Genomic DNA, 22006 nt, shown 5'->3' with positions numbered 1-22006 from the left:
TATATATTGAGTTAATAAAAAATATAATCATAATTAATTTTACCTGTCTCTTTTAACTTTTTTAAAATGTAGGTACTAGAAAATTTTAAATATGTATGTGACTTAAATTATATTTCTATTGGACAGCACTGCTCTAGAAAAAGAGAGGTAAAGATTTCATAATTGTTCACCAAAACTTGACTTGCTCACAGTCATACTGAGGAAAACAAATAAGTATGATGCTCTTCATATCTCAGTTCAAAGTTGCTATAAAAATATGGTTAGTAATCAGGCTTGTTACAGTTTTCATACTAGTAAATTAACGGTTTGTCTTTCCCCTTAATCTTAAGAGTTTTCTAATACTAGTTCGTTGAGTCACATGATGATTACGTAGGTTAAGAATATAGACAGTACATTTGGAGTTTCTTTGTAAACAAAAGAAACAGCTTACCATGTCTTTTTACTGTAACTTCATGATAAGGAAAAATATTTTTTTGGGATAATTCCAGCAACCAACGAACGGCAGATTTACTCAGGCCCACAATTTCCACAGCAGACCCATCTCTAAAATTAAAAATAAATTTTACTCTGTGACAATGAGTAAATTAAGCACTATCTAAAGGGCATTCAGGGACTTCTCTGGTGGTGCGGTGGAAAGACTCCAGGCCCAATGCAGGGGGCCCGGGTTCAATCCCTGGTCAGGGAACTAGATCCTACATGCATGCTGCAATGAATCAGAATTCACATACTACAGCTAAGGAGCCCGCGTTCTGCAACTAAGGAGCTGGTGAGCTGCAAATAAGACCCGGTGCAACCAAATAAATAAATATTTTTTTTAAGAAAGGGCATTCAAAAAACAGCTTTGAAGAATTATATAACTAACACATTATAAAAATGACTGTATAAAAAAATCCTCACTTTATAGGAATGTGCACTGCATATATAAGAAATTGTGATTCACTTTGCTATACAGCAGAAACTGACACAGCAGTATAAAGCAACTATACTCCAATTAAAAAAAAAGAAATCATTTCTCTTATTACTTTGCCATTGCTTACCAACTTAATGTATTTAAAAAAAATTCTATGAAGTAGAATAGAGATTATGGAGTAAAAGGAGATAGCTGCTGGAAAAAGGCAGAAGTAGGAGTCAGAGAATACTGAGATAGAGTTCCAGTGAAAAAGATAGAACATACGGGATATTGAATTGAAGAAAGCCAGGGAAGGTAAAAATCATAATTTGAAAGCTCATTTTTAAGGAAAATGAAAGGGAAGTATAAGATCTAATAACTCACCAAAATAAACAGGTTTTTAAAAGAATTTGTAAAACATGTAATGACAACTACTATTCAATAATTTTTTTTGACAATTCTGATTGAAGATAAAATTTGGAATAAGAAAATACTTTCTCAGACTTGATATTGTAGTAAGAACTTGAAATCATAAAAAGAAATGATGGGATAAAAGATTTAAAAATTAAGGGGAAAATGTTCAGAAAGTGAAAGGATTTCATAAAAGACAGGACAACTGGTTGTTTTCTATATTTACAAAAGATAATAATAATGAAATACTTACAAAGAAAACACTTCATGTTATAAAGAAATGTCTTAACTATGGGGATAATAAGTCATAAAACTTTCCTTTGAGGTACCTGCAGGTAGTCAACCCATGAGAACGTCCAGAAGAGAACAGATAGCTTTACTTGATGACTTATATCAAGAGGACTGTGTATGTGTATATTAGGGGAGAGAAAGGAGTGCGTGGAAGGGGAAGTAGGGGAAAGGAAGGAAGATTTTGACTGATTTAACATGAAGATTTCATGGTTAATAGAACAGAAGATTCCACAAGTATGTGGTTTTACAAATGATATAACTATATAAGCACTAAAAATAAACACTACCTTGGAGTGGCTGGGATTCCTTTGTTTCTAGCTCTGTCACTTTCTCCCATTTTATCCATCCATGTACCACAATTTAAGCGATTTCCTCCATAAACAAATCCTGTTTCTTCATCAACCCCTGCAGTTATATTAAAACCTAAAAAAGAAAAATAAAACATTTATAAAAATATAATAAATTAGGACAACTACTCTAGAGAGTAATCTGGTAATACCTTAAAAGTTGAAGATGTGCATATTCTACCACATAATAATTTCGTTTCTAGACATACACTCTAGAGAAATGCTTACCTATGTGAACATGGAGACACATACAAGAATATACATTGCAACACTGCTTGTATTAGCAAGAAAATAAAACTGCTGAGAAGAGGAACAGAAAAACCCTAGTCTAGTTATATAATGGGAAACTCTATACCATTTAAGATTAATGAACTACATAAAGCAAAATGGATAAATCAGAATGACTGAGTAAATAAGTTGCAAAAGATATGCATAATAAGATGCCTTTTCTGTAAAATTTAAAATATAGATAATACTAACACATATAACCATGTATGTCTATATGGCTATGTCTAATATGATAATATTTGTATAAAATTAGAAAACGTAAAATGCATAATATATATACATTATACAGTATATACTATGATATACTGAATATATGCTACATAATATATATCATACATAATTTACACATACTCAAACACACATAAACACACAAAATACAAAAATATACATGGAAATAGTAAATCCTGATTATAGGATGGTTGTTAATTCTAGAGAGTGAGGGAAGAGAAAGAGATAGAGATGAAACTTTAGCGGTATCTGTGGTGTTTTATTTCTTTTCAAAACAAAAGAGAACGATCTGAAGAAAATCTGGCCAATTGTTAATATCTGTCTAATTTCAGTTCTAGGTTCAAAGCATAATTTACATTGTTATCTGTATGTTGAGATATTTCATAATTAAAATTAAAAATTTAAATAACTCAGAGATGATGAACACAGATGCAAAAATCCTCAACAAAATATTAACAAACCAAATTCAACTTGAAAAAGCATACACCATGATCAAGTGGGATTCATCCTGGGATGCAAGGATGGTTCAATATTCATAGATTAATCAATGTGGTATCTATACATCGCATTAAAAAATTAAAGAATAAAAATCATATGATCATCTCCACAGATGCAGAAAAAGCTTTTGACAGAATTCAACATCCATTTATGATTAAAAACTCTCAGCAAAGTGTGTATAGAGGGAATGTACCTCAACAAGATAAAGGCCATATATGAAAAGTCCACAGCTAACATCATACTCAATGGTGAAAAGTTAAAAGCTTTCCTGCTAAATTCAGGAACAAAACAAGGATGCCCACTCTCACTGCTTTTGTTCAGCATAGTATTGGAAGTATTGGAAGCCACAGCAATCAGACAAGAAAAAGAAATAAAAGGAATCCAAATTGGAAGGGAATAAGTAAAACTGTCACTGTCTGCAGATGACATGATACAATATACAGAAAATCCTAAAGACACCATCAAAAGATGACTAGCATTCATCAATGAATTTGGTAAAGTTGCAGGATACAAAATTCACATACAGAAATCTGTTGTGTTTCTATATACTGATAATGAACTATCCGAAACAGAAATTAAGAAAAAAATCTCATTTACAACTGCATCAAAAAGACTAAAACACCTAGGAATACATCTAACCAAGGAGGTAAAAGACCTGTACTTGGAAAACTGTAAGACATTGATAAAAGGAATCTAAGATGATGCAAACTAATGGAAAATATACAGTGCTCATGGACTGGAAGAATTAAATTGTTAAAATGACCGTACTATCAAGGCAAATTACAGATTCAATGCAATCCCTATCAAAATAACTATGACATTTTTCACAGAACTAGTTCTAAAATTTGCATGGAAACATAAAAGACCCCAAAGAGCCAAAACAACTTTGAGAAAGAAGAAAAAGATTCCCTTCAATGGGGGATCAAGATGGCAGAGTAAGAGGATGTAGAAATCACCCCTCTTCCCAAAACACATCAAAAATATATATACATTTGGAAAGATTCTCATGGAAAACTAACTGGAACCTGGCAGAAGAACTCCTTCACAACCAAGGCTGAAAAAATTATTCCCATGTAATCAAGTAGGATGAAAAGAAAGGCATTGGGTTGGAACCTGTGTCCCTGGGAGGGGAATAAGGGAAAAGGGAGATCACATGGGCAGACACTCACCCTGGGAAGTGAGTGGGTAGAGCCACAGACTGGGTGTCCAAGTTCTAGGGTCCTATATGGAGAAGACAAGCTCCCTTGGCTGTTTGGAGAACTCCTGGGACAGACAGAATGGCTTGAGAAGCCCAGATTCCACTTGTGAGGAGTATGTGGGTGCTGGCTTTCCATAAGACAGGTTGAAGAGAGAGGTCTATCCTAGTGGCTATTGCCTCCTTGTGCTCCCCAATCTGAGCTGAGTAAACACCATGGCCCCACTCACTCCATGCCACAGCTTGGCACTGGATTTATGGCAGCCAGGTCCTGGGAAAAGACTCCATGCAGGGACACAGAAGGCAGTCTGGGGCCCTGGATTGTGGTCCAGGTAGGGTGGCAGTGGCCATTGTTGGCACTTACTCAAACAGTGCCAGAGAAGCAGCCCGGATTTCTGACAGGAGTGAAGCTGCTTCAATTCCCACAACCACAATGCCATGAATCCCAGTGCCAGCTGAGTGAATGCTTCAGCCCTGCCTACTCCAGGCCATAACCTTGCACTAGATCTGGGACAACTACAACAGGGGAAAAAAATGTGACCTTGGACTGTGTCTGAGTGGATGCCTACACAGGCAGCATACTGGAACTCTGTAAGTGTATGAGCCCCACTTATTATAGCACCCCCCCCCCCACCTCTGGGGCAAAGGCCCCAGTGTGGGGAGAAGGAAAAATACACACTTAAAGGGAACAGAGCCAACTCGAGCCTGACCGTCAGGACACCTGCTCCAGAAACTTGGGAGCAGACCCTGACCCTGAAAGGGCAGTGACTGCCACTGAGCAGAGAAGAAATCCCACCTCACACCCTGTGTAGGCTCCAGCTCCTACAAGACCAGCTACACCCCATATCAAGGTGATAGTGGCCAGTACACCCTGAGGAAAGGCATGGCTTGTGTCCACATCAAATCCAGCCCTCACACTAAAGATATTTGGCACATGTAGTCCACACAGGGATGCTCTCACATAAAAACACACTTTCAAGACCATGATAATAACTGTTTCACCTAAATTCATAGAGACAGAGAAAGTTAAGCAAAATGAAATGGTAAAGAACTCCCAACAGAAAGGGCAAGAGAAAGCCCCTGAAAAAATAAATAATGAAACAGAGATATCAGCCTACCAGTGAGTTCAAAAAGTTAGTAGTAATGAAAATGCTAACTGAATTAAGAAAGAGAATTGATCTAAGCATGGGATCGTTTTAACAAGGAACTATAAGGAAGACCCGATAAAGAAGAGATAATTCAATTTCTGAGATAGAAAACACTTGAGAAGCAATGAATAACAGACTAAATGACACAGAAGAATGCATACATGATCTGGAAGATAGAATAATGGAAATCATCCAATTAGAACAGCAGACAAAAAGACAAATGGGAAAAAAAAAGCAACATATGAGATCTATGGGCTAATATAAAATGTGTCAATATATAGGGGTTCCAGAAGGAGAAAAGAGAAGGGGATCAAAAATGTATTTGAAGAAATTATGGCTGAAAACTTCCCAAACCCAAAGAAGGAAACAGATATCCAGGTACAGGAACACAGAGGGTCCCAAACAAGATGAACCCAAACAGGCTCACACTAAGACATATCATAATTAAAATGGCAAAAGTTAGAGATAAAGAGAATTCAAAGGCAGCAAGACAAAAACAGAGTCATATACAAGGGAACTCCTATAAGATTATCAGCTGATTTCTCTGCAGAAACTTTGCAGGCCAGAAGGGAGTGGCATGATATATTTACAGTCCTGAAAGGGAAAAACCTACAACCTAGGTTACTTTGTCAAAAATTAATAAACCTTTAGTCAGGCTCATCAAGAAAAAATAGAGAGGATCCAAACAAACAAAATAAGAAATGAAAGAGGAGAAATAATATATGCTATCACAGAGATACAAAAATTCATAAGAGAATACTATGAATAGTTATATGCCAACAAATTGGATAGCCTAGAAGAAATGGACAAATTTCTAGAAATATACAGCCTGCCAAGACTGAGTCAAGAAGAAACAGACAATTTGAACAGGCTGATTGCTAGAAGTGAAATTGAATCTGTAATTTAAAAACTCCCAGCCAACAAAATTCCAGGAGTGGAAAGCTTCACAGGGGAATCCTACCAAACATATCAATAAGACCTTATACCTATCCTTCTGAATCTATTCCAAAAAACTGAAAGGAGGGAACACTCCCAAATTCATTCTACTAGGCCACTGTCACCCTGATCCCAAAACCAGACAAAAACACTACAAAAAAGAAAATTACAGGCCACTATCTTTGATGAATATAGATGAAAAAATTCTCAACAAAATATTAGCCAACTGAATCCAATAATACATAAAAAGGATCATATACCATGATCAAGCTGGATTCATTCCAGGGTCACAAGGATAGTTCAACATAGGCAAATCAATCAATGTGTTACACCACATTAACAAAAGGAAAGAAAAAAAAATCACATGATCATCTAAATAGATGCAGAGGGCTTCCCTGGTGGTGCAGTGGTTAGGAATCCACCTGCCAATGCAGGGAACACGGGTTCGAGCCCTGATCCAGGAAGATCCCACATGCTGTGGAGCAACTAAGCACGTGCGCCACAACTACTGAGCCTGTGCTCTAGAGTCCGCAAGCCACAACTACTCAGCCTGCATGCCACAACTACTGAAGCCTTGTGCCTAGAGCCCGTGCTCCGCAACAAGAGAAGCCACCAAAATGAGAAGCCCGCGCACCACAACGAAGAGTAGCCCTGGCTCACCGCAACTAGAGAGAGCCCTTGCACAGCCACAAAGACCCAAATGCAGCCAAAAATAAATAAATAAAAAGAAATAAATAGATGCAGAAAAAGCATTTGACCAAATTCAACATTCATTCATGATAAAAACTCTCATCAAAATAGGTATAAAGGGAACATATCTCAACATAATAAAGGCCACTTACTACAAACCCACAGCCAACAAAAATACTCAATGGTGAAAAGCTGAAAGCTTTCCTGCTAAATTCAGGAATAAGACAAGGATGCTCACTCTTGCCACTTCTATTTAACACTGTATTGGAAGTCCTAGCCACAGCAATCAGACAAGAAAAAGAAATAAAAGGTATCCAAATTGGGAGGGAAGAGGTAAAACTGTCTCTATTTGCAGATGACATGATATTCTATATAGAAAACCCTAAAGTCTCCATCCCAAAACTATTAGAACTAATAAATAAATTCAGCAAGGTTGTAAGATACAAGATCAATAAATAGAAATCTGTTGCACTTCTATACACTAATAATGAAATATCAGAAAGAGAAAGTAAAAAAACAAAACAAAACAAACAAAACAAAAACCTATGGATAAACTAAACAAAGGAGATTAAAGACCTATACTCTGAAACCTATAAAACATTGATGATGGAAACTGAGGATGATTCCAAGAAATGGAAAGATATTCTGTGCTATTAGATTGCAAGAATTAATATTATTAAAATGGCCATACCACCCAAAGCAATCTACAGATTTAAATCCCTATCAAAATACCCATGACATTTTTTTCACAGAACTAGAACAAATAATCCTAGTATTTATACAGAACCACAAAAGACCCTGAACTGCCAAAATAATCCTGAGGAAAAAGAACAAAGCTGGAGGTATAACCCTCCCAGACCTCAGACTATACTACAAAGCTACAGTAATCATACAGCATAGTATTGGCATAAAAACAGACACATAGATCAATGGAACAGAATAGAGAGCCCAAAAGTAAACCCATGCAGCTATGGTCAATTAATCTATGACAAAGGAGGCAAGAATACACAAAGGAGAACAGACAGTCTCTTCAATAAGTTGTGCTGAGAAAACTGGACAGACACATGTAAAACAATGAGATAAGAACATTCCTTCATACCATGTACAAAAATGGACTCAAAATGATTTAAAGACCTAAATGTAAGACCTGAAACTAAAAGAGAACATAGGCAGAACACTCTTTAACATACATCACAGCAATATTTTCCTGGATCTGTTTCCTAAGGCAAAAGAAATAAAAGCAAAAATAAACAAATGGGACCTAATTAAACTTAAAAGCTTTTTCACATCAAAGGAAACCATCAACAAAACAAAAAGACAACCTACAGAATGGGAGAAAATACTTGCAAATGATGCAAGCAATAAGCAGTTAATATCCAAAATATATGAACAGCTCATATAACACAGTATATTAAAAAAAACCCAAATAATAAATAAAAAATAGGCAAAAGACCTGAATAGACATTTTTCCAAAGAAAATATACAGATGGCTAATAGGCATATGAAAAGATGCTCAACACAGCTATTAATAGAGAAATGAAAATAAAACCACAATGAGGTATCACCTTATATCTGTCAGAATGGCTATCATCAAAAAGCCTACAAATAAAAAATGTTGGAGAGGATGTGGATAAAAGGGTACCCTTGTACAATGTTGGTGGGAATGTAAGTTGGTGCAGTCACTGTGATATTTTTAATATCTAAGTTAGGTCATATCACTCCTGCTCAAAACTGTTCACTGGCTCACTTCAGTAGGGAGGTTCCTTAAAAAACTAAGAGTAGAACTACCATATGATCCAGTAACCCCACTCTTGGACATATATCCAGAAAAAACGAAAACTCTAATTCAAAAAGATACATGCACCACAATGTTCACAGCAGCACTATTTATAATAGCCAAGACATGGAAACAACCTAAATGTCCATCAACAGATGAATGAATAAAGAAGATGTGGTATATATATATATATATATACATATATACAGTGATCTACTTTAACATGAATTTGTTTGAGTACAGGTGAGATTGAATGCTTCCCCCTATGTTTATTAATGGATGGTTGATGTATGTCCTTGGGCAAGCTACTTTTACCTCCTCCTATTTCCTCTATTATGAGCTAGGAATAGAGGTACTAGCTTCTGGAAAATGTTTGTCAAGTGATACACAAAAGCAAAGAGCTTTTCAGTTTATTTGATATTAAATATATGACACAAAGGCAAAGAGCTTTTTAATTTATTTGATATTAAATAATTGGATAGTCAATGTTTAGTGAGTAAGTCTCAGAGATTTAGCTACAAAGTCATAAGAACACATACAAAAAGGTACACAAGTCAAAATGACTATGAATGAATAGGTTGTTTCAAATGCAAAAAGTGGGTAGAAAATTTATTTTTGCACTTTCTGATGAGTTGGCAAAGTATTCCAGGCTATTGGCTCCCTCCCCACAATCAACCCTGGAGAAACTACAGAAGTATATGTGAGGTATTGATGTGAAGAAGTCACATAATGTTTGGCAGAAACTAATAAAAACACGTGAGGACTTCCCTGGTGGTGCAGTGGTTAAGAATTCGCCTGCTAGTGCAGGGGACACGGGTTTGAGCCCTGCTCCAGGAAGATCCCACGTACCGCGGAGCAATGAAGTCTGTGCACCACAACTACTGAGCCTGTGCTCTAGAGCCCACGAGACACAAACTACTGAGCCCGTGGACCACAACTACTGAAGCCCACGCGCCTAGAGCCTATGCTCCGCAACAAGAGAAGCCACTGCAATGAGAAGCCCGTGCACCACAAAGAAGAGTAGCTCCTGCTCACTGCAACTAGAGAAAGCCCGTGTGCAGCAACGAAGACCCAACACAGCCAAAAATAAATAAATTCCTTAAAAAAAACCAACTCCCTCCAAAAAAAACAAACAAAAAAAACAAAACAAACAAAAAATACGTGAGACCTGACCAGACACTTTGGACTTTTATTCCACCTTGGCTCGTAAGGCTGCTGTGTTACAACTTAAGGAGATTGCTTCTTTTCAGTGCTTACAGAGTAGCTAATAATCAAGGGAATATGAAAAGATAAACATTAGATAAGATAAACAAGGGATATGAAATATGATAAGGGATATGAAATATGACATTAGATAAATCAAGGGAATATGAAAAGATAAACATTAGATAAGATAAGATAAACATTATTGGGAAAAGATAAACATTAGATACCAGAGGAGTCTAATGACTATATAAAAAGAGAAACTGAGTAACATATTTCACATGAAGCAGAATTACTGGACAAGATGGACCAATAATATACAATAAGCAAATTAAATATCCTCAAAGACATAGGTAAGATATTATTAACATGAAGCAGGAATAAAAGACATTAAAAATGACTAAGTGGAGACGTTAGGTCTGAAATTTTTAATAGTTGAAATAAAGAAAACAATAAAGTGATAATAAGGGACTAAACAGTAGATAGACACAGCTAAGAATGAATTAGTGAGATGGAAGATAAGATTGAAAAATTCTCCAGAGGTAGCAGGAATGGTTAAAGGGAGGAAATAGAAAAAAAGAGCTAAAAGCTATGGGGGGCTACCCTGGTGGCGCAGTGGTTGAGAGTCCGCCTGCCGATGCAGGGGACGCGGGTTCGTGCCCCGGTCCGGGAAAATCCCACATGCCGCAGAGCGGCTGGGCCCGTGAGCCATGGCTGCTGAGCCTGCGCATTCGGAACCTGTGCTCCGCAATGGGAGAGGCCACAACAGTGAGAGGCCCGCGTACCACACACACACAAAAATAATAAAATAAAATAAAAGCTATGGGGATAGAATTAAATCAAAAGATATCCTGACAAAAGTATCCCCAGAAAGTGGAAAGAGAAGGAAGAAAATACTTGAAGAAATAAAATGATAAATATCCTAGAATCAAGAAAGATCTCAGGTTAAAAGCACTCATACAGTACCAAATGAAACAGATAAGGAAAATTAGAGTAAAATCCTGAATTCAGACAAAGAGATGGTTCTAAAATCTTCAAGAAAGAAAGAGTAGATCACTTCTAATGGAACAAGGTATAGGTCCATATACCTTTCAATAGCAATATTGGAAACAAGAAGTCAACAGAATAATATTTTCTAAAGCATTTAAGAAAAAAAGCATTTATGTCTAATCTGTCATTTAAATATGAAAGCATAATAAAAATACTGCCAGCCATACAAGGCCTCAGAGCGCTTGACATGTAAGTTCCAACTTTAAAAACATTCATATAGCAGCACTAAAGATACTCATATAGCAACAATAAAATGACTACAGCAAGGCACTGTAGTAGTAGGCACTGTTCTGAGAGGTTTTCATATATTAACATAAATAAATAAGCGCATCTGATTAACTCAAATAAGGAAAGAAATAAATCTTAGAGGATACTAGTAAGAGAGATGGAATGAAAAGATGATCAAATTACACATAAAAGTTTATTGTTGCCTAAGAAAAAGCAATAACCAAAGAAAACAAAAAGAAGTACAGTCATAACAATTCAAACTGAAATTCCACCTAGATAATATCAAATAGGAATTCAGGGAGAGGGGCACACACTAAATTACTTATTCTGTTAGATTTTAATAAGTTAAAGAAATGAACATAGACATGGTAAATTAATACAGATATAGGTCTTGAAAACAAGAATCATAAGAACAAAAATAAAATGAATTAAAGTGGAACGAATTGTTTCTTTTAAAAGAAATTTGTAGGGCTTCTCTGGTGGCGCAGTGGTTGAGAGTCCACCTGCCGATGCAGGGGACATGGGTTTGTGCCCCGGTCCGGGAAAATCTCACATGATGCGGAGCGGCTGGGCCCGTGAGCCATGGCCGCTGAGCTTGTGTGTCCGGAGCCTGTGCTCCGCAACGGGAGAGGCCACAACAGTGAGAGGCCCGCGTACCACAAAAAAAAAAAAAAAAAAAAAAAAAAAATTGTAAAAGGCAAACTCACATAGTTAATAGAAGTTAATGTGAGAGATTATCTTTGAGACATGAAGGTGGGGTAGGATTTCTGAAATGAAATATGGTGAAGAACACCATAGATAAATTGGGAAAAGGTTTGTGCAATTCTAAAACTAATGATGGACAAATATCTAGAATAAACAAACAACTCCTGATAATCAACATGAAAAATACAGGAATGCCAAAAGAAAGATGAGTAAAGGCATAGAATATGAACAAATAATTTATAGAAAAGGAAACTTTCCAAAGAGGCCAATAAACATATGAGCAAATACTCAAATTCAATAACAGGAGAATTGCGAGTTAAAACAATTACATATGGCTTTACACCCATATTTGGCATTAGAGGATAATGCCAAATGTTGGTAGGCATATGGACACTTAAGAAGCTACTTTGATTGTTAATGGGAATAGAGACTGGTGCAGTAATTCTGGAAAGGAATGTGGTAGTGTTTAAACAAAGGGCATAAGAGTATAGTATATGTAGCTCTGATATACCAATGTTAAGTGAAATAAGCCAGACATAAAAAGACAAAAATTACATACTTCCATTTATACGAGGTACCTAGAATAGTCAAATTCATAGAGACAGAAAGTAGATTAGTAGCTACTAGAGGCTAGCAAGGGAGAGAATGAGGAATTATTGCTAACTGGGTATAGTTTCAGTTTGGGATGATGAAAAAGTTCTGGAGATGGATAGCGATGATGGTTGAAAAACAGTGCAAATGTACTTAAAGCCACTGCACTGTACACTTAAAAATGGCTAAAATGATATACTTTATGATAAAATGGTAAACATGTATTTCACCACACACACTTAACAGTAGAAAACCAGCAATCCAATTAGAAAATGGATAAAAGACATGAATAGACATTTCATCAATGAGGGGATATGGATGGTAAATAAGCACATGAACAGATGTTTAAAACCATTAATAGGGAAATGCAAATCAAAACCACAACGTGTAGTGGTCTACACAATTATCAGAACATCTGAAAATAGGTGATAACAACAAATTCTGGCAAGGACGTGGAGAAACTGGATCTATCCAGCTTGCTGGTGGGAATGTGAAATGAAAATAGTTTGGCAATTTCTTATAAAACAAAACATGTGCTGACCACATCACCCAATCACATTATTGGGCATTTATCCCAGAGAAATGAAAACTTATGTTTACAAAAAAACCTGTATATGAATGTTAATAGCAGCTCCATTTGTATTAGCCAAAAAAATTGGAAACAACCTAAATATCCTTCAAAAGATGAATGGTGCATTCATAAAAGGGAATACTACTTAGCAATAAAAACTAATAAAATATTGATAAATGCAGCAACTTGGATAGTTCTCAAGGGGAATTATGTTTAGTGAAAGAACCAATCTCAAAAGGTTACATACTATATGATTCCATTTATCTACATTCTCAAAATGATAAAGTATAGAGATGCAGAACAGATTGGCAGTTGTTAGAGACCAGGGGTGGTTGGTGTGACTATAATGGGATAGCACAAGGAAAACCTCTTTGGTGATGGAACAGCTCTGTACCTTAACTGTGGTAGTGGTTACATGAAACTATACATGAGGTAAAACTGCACAGAAGTACACACACACACATACACACACACACACATACACACACACACAGATGAGTTAACGTAAAACTGGTGAAAAAGGAATATGGTCTATAGCTTAGCTAACAGTATGACACTAATATCTATTTCCTGATCTTGATATTGTACTACAGTTATATAAGATGTCCTCATTGGGGGAAGCTGGATGAAGGGTTCAGGGTATACTTATGTGTCATTTTTGTAACTTTCTATCCATCCCCAATTCTTTCAAAATTAAAAAGTTGAAAAAAAGGTCTACATGCACTTAAAGCAATATATATTTTATAAGACAATACATGAATATACAACAAACCCATTGGAATGTCTCTTAGGGGAATGAGTAATAAAATAAATTATTGTTAGCCTTGCACTGGTTAATGATGATGACAGTGTGCCATAAAAATAGGAATATGATGAATTTCAAAGAGGTTATAAAAGTATATTTTAACTCTGAATACAAATAAACCTGTTTATAAAAAGTATTTTATAAGAGCCTAGATTATGGGGCAGACAAACTGGATGAAATCCTAGCTCTGCCACTTAGCACCTGTGTGACTCTGGGCAAACTACTCTGCTTCAGTCACCTTATCAATAAAAAAGGGAACAATGTTCTCAGAAGTGTTAAATGGGAGTAACGTAGGTAAAGTAGTTAGCACAATGCTTAGCACATAGCAAGCACTTAGTTATTAGCAATTATTGTTATGATTATAAATTCAAGCACCAAAATTACCTTTCAAAATGGCTGACAAAAGATATAACATTTTATCTTTCCTCTAGAAACTAAAACTAAACTGGTGAGATCAGAAACTCTTAATCTTTTTCATTATTATATTCTGAAGTTTTATACACAAATAAAATACTTGTGAAATAAATGAACAATTACAAGGTTTAATTTCATCTCATCACTAAATCTTTACTATGTACCTAAAGTTATGTACCTTCATCCTTCATGTTCCGATCTATCTGTGGACCAGCATTCCTTTCTCGGAACTGTATGCCCTGCATGTGTCTTTGCATAGTTTCCTGTATTACTTCAAACAGTGGTTGATCCTGTTTGAGATATAATGGATGTTACCTCTGTTAGAAATCACATTTTTCTTATCGTCTCCCAAATTCCACAACTGAAGTTTTGTGGAAACATATATTTTTCCCTTAAAAGGAGAAACGGGGATAAGGGGTGGGACTGGGGAAAGAAGCAGCTCGTATACATCATATAATAGATCAGACCTTTGGCATATGAACATTTAACATGCTGTAGTTTTAACTATAAATTCTGTGACATGAAATAATTTGTAATTTGCTGATACATGAAAAATAATCTTGTGAGCTTGTGTAATCTGCGTTAGAGTGAACAGTTCAGCTAATAAATGAATCTAGCTTATTATACAGAAATCTGAGTTTTAAATTGGCATTGCTGTTCTAATTCATCCACATACATAGCAATGGAGATAAACTATATACTATAATGGTAATTTACTTTAGGTTAAAAAAATTTTTGGACAAATATTCTTTGAACACTTCATGATAGAAACATTGTAGTGACATAAATCTATGCTAGCCCTGAGGTAGCTTAGAAGTGCTCCATACCAAATAAACTATAACATAAATGCAGATCAGAAGTGGCAAAAGTACAATATCCCTGGGGGAAAAAAGAACACAAAAAAATGTTTATTCATTCTGCACTGCTCATAAGATAAACTCTGAACTCCCTGGATTGGTAGCCAAGGCTCTCCAACCTGGTCCACCCTCTCCACAATCCCCTACTACCCTATAGGTACCCTACACAAAAAGCCAAACTAGACTGAGCAGTATGTCCTAAACTGTGCGTCAATCCACCCTGTGCTTTATTATTCATTTCATCTTTAATATCTTCTCACAACTTCCCTCATCTCTGATGAAATCCTACTCACCTTTCAAGGTTTAATTTAGGTGAAATTTACTTTCACCTAAAAGTTTCACCTGAAAGTTACTTTCTGTAGTCCTTCCTGAGACCCACCTACTAGATCATCTCTCTTTCTTTTATGAGACTACACAGCACTTCCCTCTTTTTTGCAATGATTGTATTATATACACATCACCTCTTCTACCATGTTGCAAGCTCTTTAGGCAAACAGCAAGTCTTATCTCTGTAATCTCTCATAGTAGCAGCAGGTGCTAAATAAATACCAATATTTGAAGAATTTGTAAGATTCAGATTCTTAATTTTACATGTATTTTATATTAGAAGCTAAAAGTCATTTTTCAGGAAAAAAAATTATTTTAAGAAATGATCTTTACCAGTGTACCAGCAGACAAAGGAGCAGAATCATCTGTAGGATACATTCTGGAAACTGGGCACCTGAGAATGTCTAGACCATTTGGGACCATTTTACAATAATCCTGAATACACTGCAGCCACCACCACACAGCATCTCGGCAGTTGTATCTGGCATAAGTTCCTTCACCCAGGAGATTAGGAATGAGACCATGTCTCAGGGTACCAGCAAATGCTAAAATAATATTCCTAAAACAACAGAATTAGGTGAATCATTTGACATGAAAACAATCACTTAAAAAATTGAAGACAAAAAAGTCACTCTTGGTAATCATTATTTTTTATGTATTTTCTCTCCTGCCCTTATTTCTTTGTATTTTCATGTAGAAAGAGGTCATAATATAAAATAAGCACTGAATTAAAAGTCAGGAACCTTGAGCCTAGCCCTGTCTTTTTCTCTAACAATCTGTGTGACTAACCACCTCTGGGAGAATTTTTTTTCATCTGTGGAGTTTGGGATTGGACTGGGTGATTTTTAAGGTCCCTCATAGCTCTAGGTTTTACTTTTGAAATCCCTCGTATTTCAAAATCTGAGGAACTAAGAACATGAATCTTATTACTTTAAATAGCAGATACCAAGAATAAAACAACCATATAAGAAAATAAATGGGTAAAAACTGACCTTGAAAAACATAATTTATTTTCAAAAACTTGTAGAGAATATTTTATCTTTCAAAGTGTTATTCTACTATCATACACCAAATGACAACTTTGTAAGATGGCATGGCATTCTAGAAAGAGCATGAAACTGAGAAATAAGAAGACTGAGATTTAAATCCTAGTGTTGCCATCTGTATGACCTTGGAAAAGGCATTTAAAATCTCTAGGCCTCAACGCTTTTTGGCTAAATCATTTAGAAATTTAATTAATTCTATATATCAGTTCAATGCCCATTTCTTTTTAAAAAAATTTTTAAAAATTTTTGGCTGTGTTGTGTCTTCATTGCTGTGCATGGGCTTTCTCTAGTTGTGGTGAGTGGGGACTACTCTTCATTGCAGTGTGCAGGCTTCTCATTGCAGTGGCTTCTCTTGTTGCAAGACACGGGCTCTAGGCATGCGGGCTTCAGTAGTTGTGGCACATGGGCTCAGTAGTTGTGGTGCACAGGCTTAGTTGCTTCGTGGCATGTGAGATCTTCCCAGACCAGGGATTGAACCTGTGTCCCCTGCATTGGCAGGTGGGCTCTTAACCACTGTGCTACCAGGGAAGTCCCACGCCCATCTCTTAAATTATAGTGTAAGAGGAACTTTTTACCTTTGCAGTACCAAAGTGTTAGTATGGACTGTGACACTTCCAATTAATAAAAAGAGTATTAGCAATCTTAATCATCTAGAACATGTCATACATGAGAAAGTTGAATAAAAAGTCCTCTGTCCATGAACATCTCTGCAGAGGGTGGAAGTAGAACTATCTGTGGTAGAGACAGCCATGTGTCCACCAAAATGGCTTTCCTATACATCCCAGCCTACCTTACACTTGGCTGTGGCCAGATGACTGCATTCTAAGGCAAAAGAATGTTAAGTACATGGAACAGGTGTGTGTTCCTCAGGCTCTCTTTCCCTCTCTGCCAGCTGACTGGAGAGAACCTAGAGTCCCTGGAAGATGGTATATCCTGAAGATAAAGAAGCCTATATCCCTTCGCCACTAAGTAGAAAGTTCCCTCCTCAACACCCGTACAGGATCAGAAGCAAATGAATTTCGTTTGTGAAAAGCCATTGAAATTTAAGAGTTTATAATTCATAGCAGCTAGCACTACCGTAACAAATGCATTATCTTCTGGGAAGTCATCTAGATCAGGGGTAGGCAAACTTTTTTTCTGTAAAGGGTCAGACAGTAAATATTTTAGGCTTTGTTGGCCATATATGGTCTCATCATATATTCTTTTTTTTTTTTTAATGATCCTTTAAAAACGTAAAAACCATTCTTAGCTCATAGGTCATACAAAACAAGTGACAGGCCATAGTTACCTGATGCCTGATCTAGACAGTCATATGTAAAACTAAGTAGCAGAAATTTTTGACAGTACATAGAAGTGATCATTGGGAGCCCAGATAACAATGAAAGTAAAAATAATTATTTTAAAAATGAACATTTATGGAGTGCTTAGCATGTGGCAGACATTGCTCTAGATACTTTAACCGTATTAGCTTATTTAATCTTCACAAAAACCCTATAAAGTAAGTGCTATAACCATTCTACGAAGAGCACAAAGAGAACAAATAATTTGTCAGGTGGGCATTTGGAACCAGGATTAGAACCTGGTAGTCTGGCCCAAACCCAAGTTCTTAACCACTATACTATGCTCCTGACGTTCCACTTCCTACTTCTTAATCACGATCATTTAGGGGCATTTGGGGAAGAAGCACACAGCCTCCCAAATTTCTACAGCCCCACAATAGTATCTTAAGTCCATAATAAAAGGTCTTATTATATATTAGGTTAGTATAGGGAAGCATATAATACATTTTTGATGCTTACTTAGAAATTTCCAATTTTAAAAGGATCAGAAATAAAACTTGTCATTTGGAGAGGCAAACCTCCAGTTATTTCTCGGGTGACATCAAAATAAGGTAACATATAAATGCTTTTTTTGCTACAAATTTTAACTTGCAGAGCAGTGATTTCAAACTTTAGTCTTAGGCCGCTGAAAATCACCTGGAGCCCCTGCGAAAACACAGATTGCCATCTGCCAAATCTGCCCTTTCCACCCCCAGGTTTGGATTCAGCAGATCCAGCATAGAGAACAACAACTTGCATTTCTAACAAGCTGTCAGATGATGGTGACACTGCTGATTTGTGGAACACTATACAGCACTGATGTAGAGCCTTTCTTTTCTACCTCCGATAAATTCATACATAATATTGTGACATAAGAAAACACCATTTTAAGTCTAGAAAACATAAAACTGGAGGTTACAAGGTCTGACATTAAAAAGAAGAAAACCTGGTATTATAATTCTTTCTACCAGACTCCGTCAAAAAGCCAGCAATGCCTTCATTATGGAAGAACAGAAAATGGCAGACTTTCCAATTTTACCTAAAAGTTCATCTGAGTTCTTACACTTAACTTGGGCATAGAAATTTTACTCTTTAGTGAGTGATGTTAGTAATATGGTTATACATTTTTTAGTTTTACTTGAAATAAAGTAGCAAATGCTAAAGATAACCTGATCTGTAACATGAAGGGTTAGAATTTGGTAACTTTAAAGATTTTCACTTCTTTGAAATTCTACGATCCTATTAATTGAATATATAAAAAATAAAATTAAAAAACACACCTAAGGAAAACATGCCTCCCAAATGTTGAGAATAGATGAATAAGAAAAGTTTGAAGAGCATGTGAAAAACATGCGAACATAAACCTGCATTGCAACTTTTTAGAGATTTCCTACCTGGCCTCCAAGTAGCGTCCAGTAATCAGCAGCAGACCTCTAAGGGCAATAAAAGTATCCCTTCCCCAGCAGCGGAAAATACCAGAAGAAAAGTGAGGTAAGCCTAACAGAAAACACAACAAAGTAATACATTAACCTTAATATACACAAACCTATGAACTCCATTACTATAGATGAGTTGCTCTAAACTTGGGGGTCAAGGATGAGCTAAAAAGAGTCTTTAAACCCTCTTAAGGTATCTGCAGAATGTATGGCTATACTTAATGTCAACTTTTGTGTGATGAGGTTCCATAATCATATCTGATTCTTAAAGGAATCTGTCACCCAAAATAGATTAAGAATCAGTGCTAGAGAGCGATGCTTATCTGAATTGGTTCAAATGTGTGAGTCTTTAAACACAGATAAACTTTCTTTTAGTAAATTAAAGTTAAAGATTAAAATCAGAGGTCAAATAATTAACACATCAAGAAACTCTTAATATAATAGTAATGATATATTTTAAAAGGTTCTATGTGTAATTCGAAGGCAACAAATTAATCTAAATATGAGATGATTACCTTAATGATACATAATTAAATGTTTATTAATCTATCACTATAGAGTTACTTTATTACCAAATTTCCCATTGACTTAAAATGACTTAGAAGTGTATAGTTTGTTAGCCAGAGACAATTTTTACAGATGAAAACAAGGATTTCAGATGCCAAATAACCTGAACATTCTAGGTAACTGCAGCTTTTATGCATGAAGTAAAACATAGTGACTGATGGATAAAATCTAAAATTTTACTTTTAGATTGAGTTTGGTTTCTTACAAAACATGAAAAGAATATAATTGTTATCTGTACTAAAAACAATAATCAGTAGGAAAGTAAAGGAAATTAGCATTTCACTCAAGAAAACCAACTATGCTGAAGTAAATGTAACAAATATTTTAGGAAGGGAAAACTGAGGTCATAAAATGTTCACAGCATTCATTCGTAACTATTTTCTAAACACTTAACACTATTTGACAATATCTTGTTTGTTTTCTGGTTTGTTGAATGAATGTCTCTCCCCAATAGAAAATAAGATCCATGATAACAGAAATCTCATTTGCTTTGTTTACCAAAGTATATCACTGAAAATTGTAACTGGTACATATCACTATAAAAATTTACTGAATGAATGAAATAAAAGATTAATTATAAAAGGTAAATTGAGAGGTGAAAGAATTTGACTAAGATAAACAAAAATTGGCAATACTTCACAAAACTTTAAGTTTCTGTTTACTGGGTCTTCACCTTGTATGTTCTTCTGTTAAGAAAACATCAGAACTAAAGGTAACATCAGACGTTTTTTTCTATATTGTCTTTCAAACAGTGGTACAAAATTTCCCTAAACACTTTGGGTATTGTTTATACATGGTTCACATATACAGTTTATATACTGGGTTGGCCAAAAAGTTTGTTTGGTTTTTTCCGTAAGATGGCTCTAGTAGCGCTTAGTTGTCTTTAACTTCATTCAACATAATTTTGTTATACTGTATTGTGACAGCTGTCATATCTGTCGTGCATTAAAAAAAAAAACTTATCAAAATTGGTGAATTTTTGTGTAGCCATTATAATACTGAAGATGGAAGAAAAAAAGCAACATTTTTGGCATATTATGTTTTATTATTTCAAGAAAGGTAAAAATGCAACTGAAACGCACAAAAAGATTTGTGCAGTGTATGGAAAGGTGCTGTGACTGATTGAACTTGTCAAAAGTGGTTTGCAAAGTTTTCTTTTGGAGATTTCTCGCTGGACGATGCTCCATGATCAGGTAGACCAGTTGAAGTTGACAGTGATCAAATTGAGACATTAATTGAGAACAATCAACATTATACCACATGGGAGATAGCCGACATACTCAAAATATCCAAATCAAGCATTGAAAATTATTTGCACTAGCTTGGTTATGTTAATCACTTTGATCTTGGGTTCCACATAAGTTAAGTGAGGAAAACCTTCTTGACCGTATTTCCACATGAGATTCTCTACTGCAACGTAACGAAAACATTCCATTTTTAAAACAAATTGTGATGGGTGATGAAAAGTGGATACTGTACAACAACGTGGAATGGAAGAGATTGTGGGGCAAGCAAAATGAACCACCACCAACCACACCAAAGGCCGGTCTTCATCCAAAGAAGGTGATGTGTGTATATGGTGGGATTGGAAGGGAGTCCTCTATTATGAGCTCCTTCCGGAGAACTAAATGATTAATTCCAACAAGTACTGCTCCCAATTAGACCAACTGAAAGCAGCACTCGACGAAAAGCATCTGGGATTAGTCGACAGAAAACTCATCATCTTCCATCAGGATAACTCAAGACCACATGTTTCTTTGATGAGCAGTCAAAAACTGGTACAGCTTGGCTGGGAAGTTCTGATTCATCCGCTGTATTCACCAGACATTGAACCTTTGGATTTCCATTCATTTCGGTCTTTACAAAATTCTCTTAATGGAAAAAAAAAATTTCAATTCCCTGGAAGACTGTAAAAGGCACCTGGAACAGTTCTTTGCTCAAAAAGATAAAAAGTTTTGGGAAGGTAATGGAACAAAACGGTGCATATGATGTTCAATAGACTTCTTGGTGAAAATTAAAAACGTGTCTTTTATTTTTACTTTAAAAATCGAAGGAACCTGTTGGCCAACCCAATATATGGTTGATGATGTAATTCTGATGATGATGATGACAGCAGCTATCACATATATATATAGTACTCTGTGCGGCACAGACTTCCTGGTACTTTAATCCACTTAATACCTTGCATA

General features: G+C 35.8%; 1 protein-coding gene across 4 annotated transcripts in view; it reads right to left on the bottom strand.

Annotated features, from left to right (window-relative positions):
• The window catches only part of AGL (amylo-alpha-1,6-glucosidase and 4-alpha-glucanotransferase), a gene marked incomplete at its 3' end in the record, with an annotated part of 80158 nt that overhangs the window by 14441 nt on the left and 43711 nt on the right, over positions 1–22006 (bottom strand). For 3 of the 4 annotated variants that reach the window (XM_079929154.1, XM_079929156.1, XM_079929155.1), the window contains exons 25-29: positions 19209–19311; positions 15783–16008; positions 14444–14555; positions 1879–2014; positions 431–543 (exon numbers count right to left, since the gene is read on the bottom strand). In XM_079929154.1, coding sequence (XP_079785280.1) covers positions 431–543; positions 1879–2014; positions 14444–14555; positions 15783–16008; positions 19209–19311 — 690 coding nt within the window. Of the gene's footprint in view, positions 1–430; positions 544–1874; positions 2015–14443; positions 14556–15782; positions 16009–19208; positions 19312–22006 lie in introns of those variants that run through there. The other variant, XM_079929157.1, reaches the window with a different exon arrangement.

This window comes from Stenella coeruleoalba (genome assembly GCF_951394435.1).
Source record: "Stenella coeruleoalba genome assembly, chromosome: 1".
Classification (NCBI taxonomy): Eukaryota; Metazoa; Chordata; class Mammalia; order Artiodactyla; family Delphinidae; genus Stenella; species Stenella coeruleoalba.
Note: the sequence above shows the minus strand (reverse complement) of the source record. Positions and strands in the feature narration are given on the sequence as shown.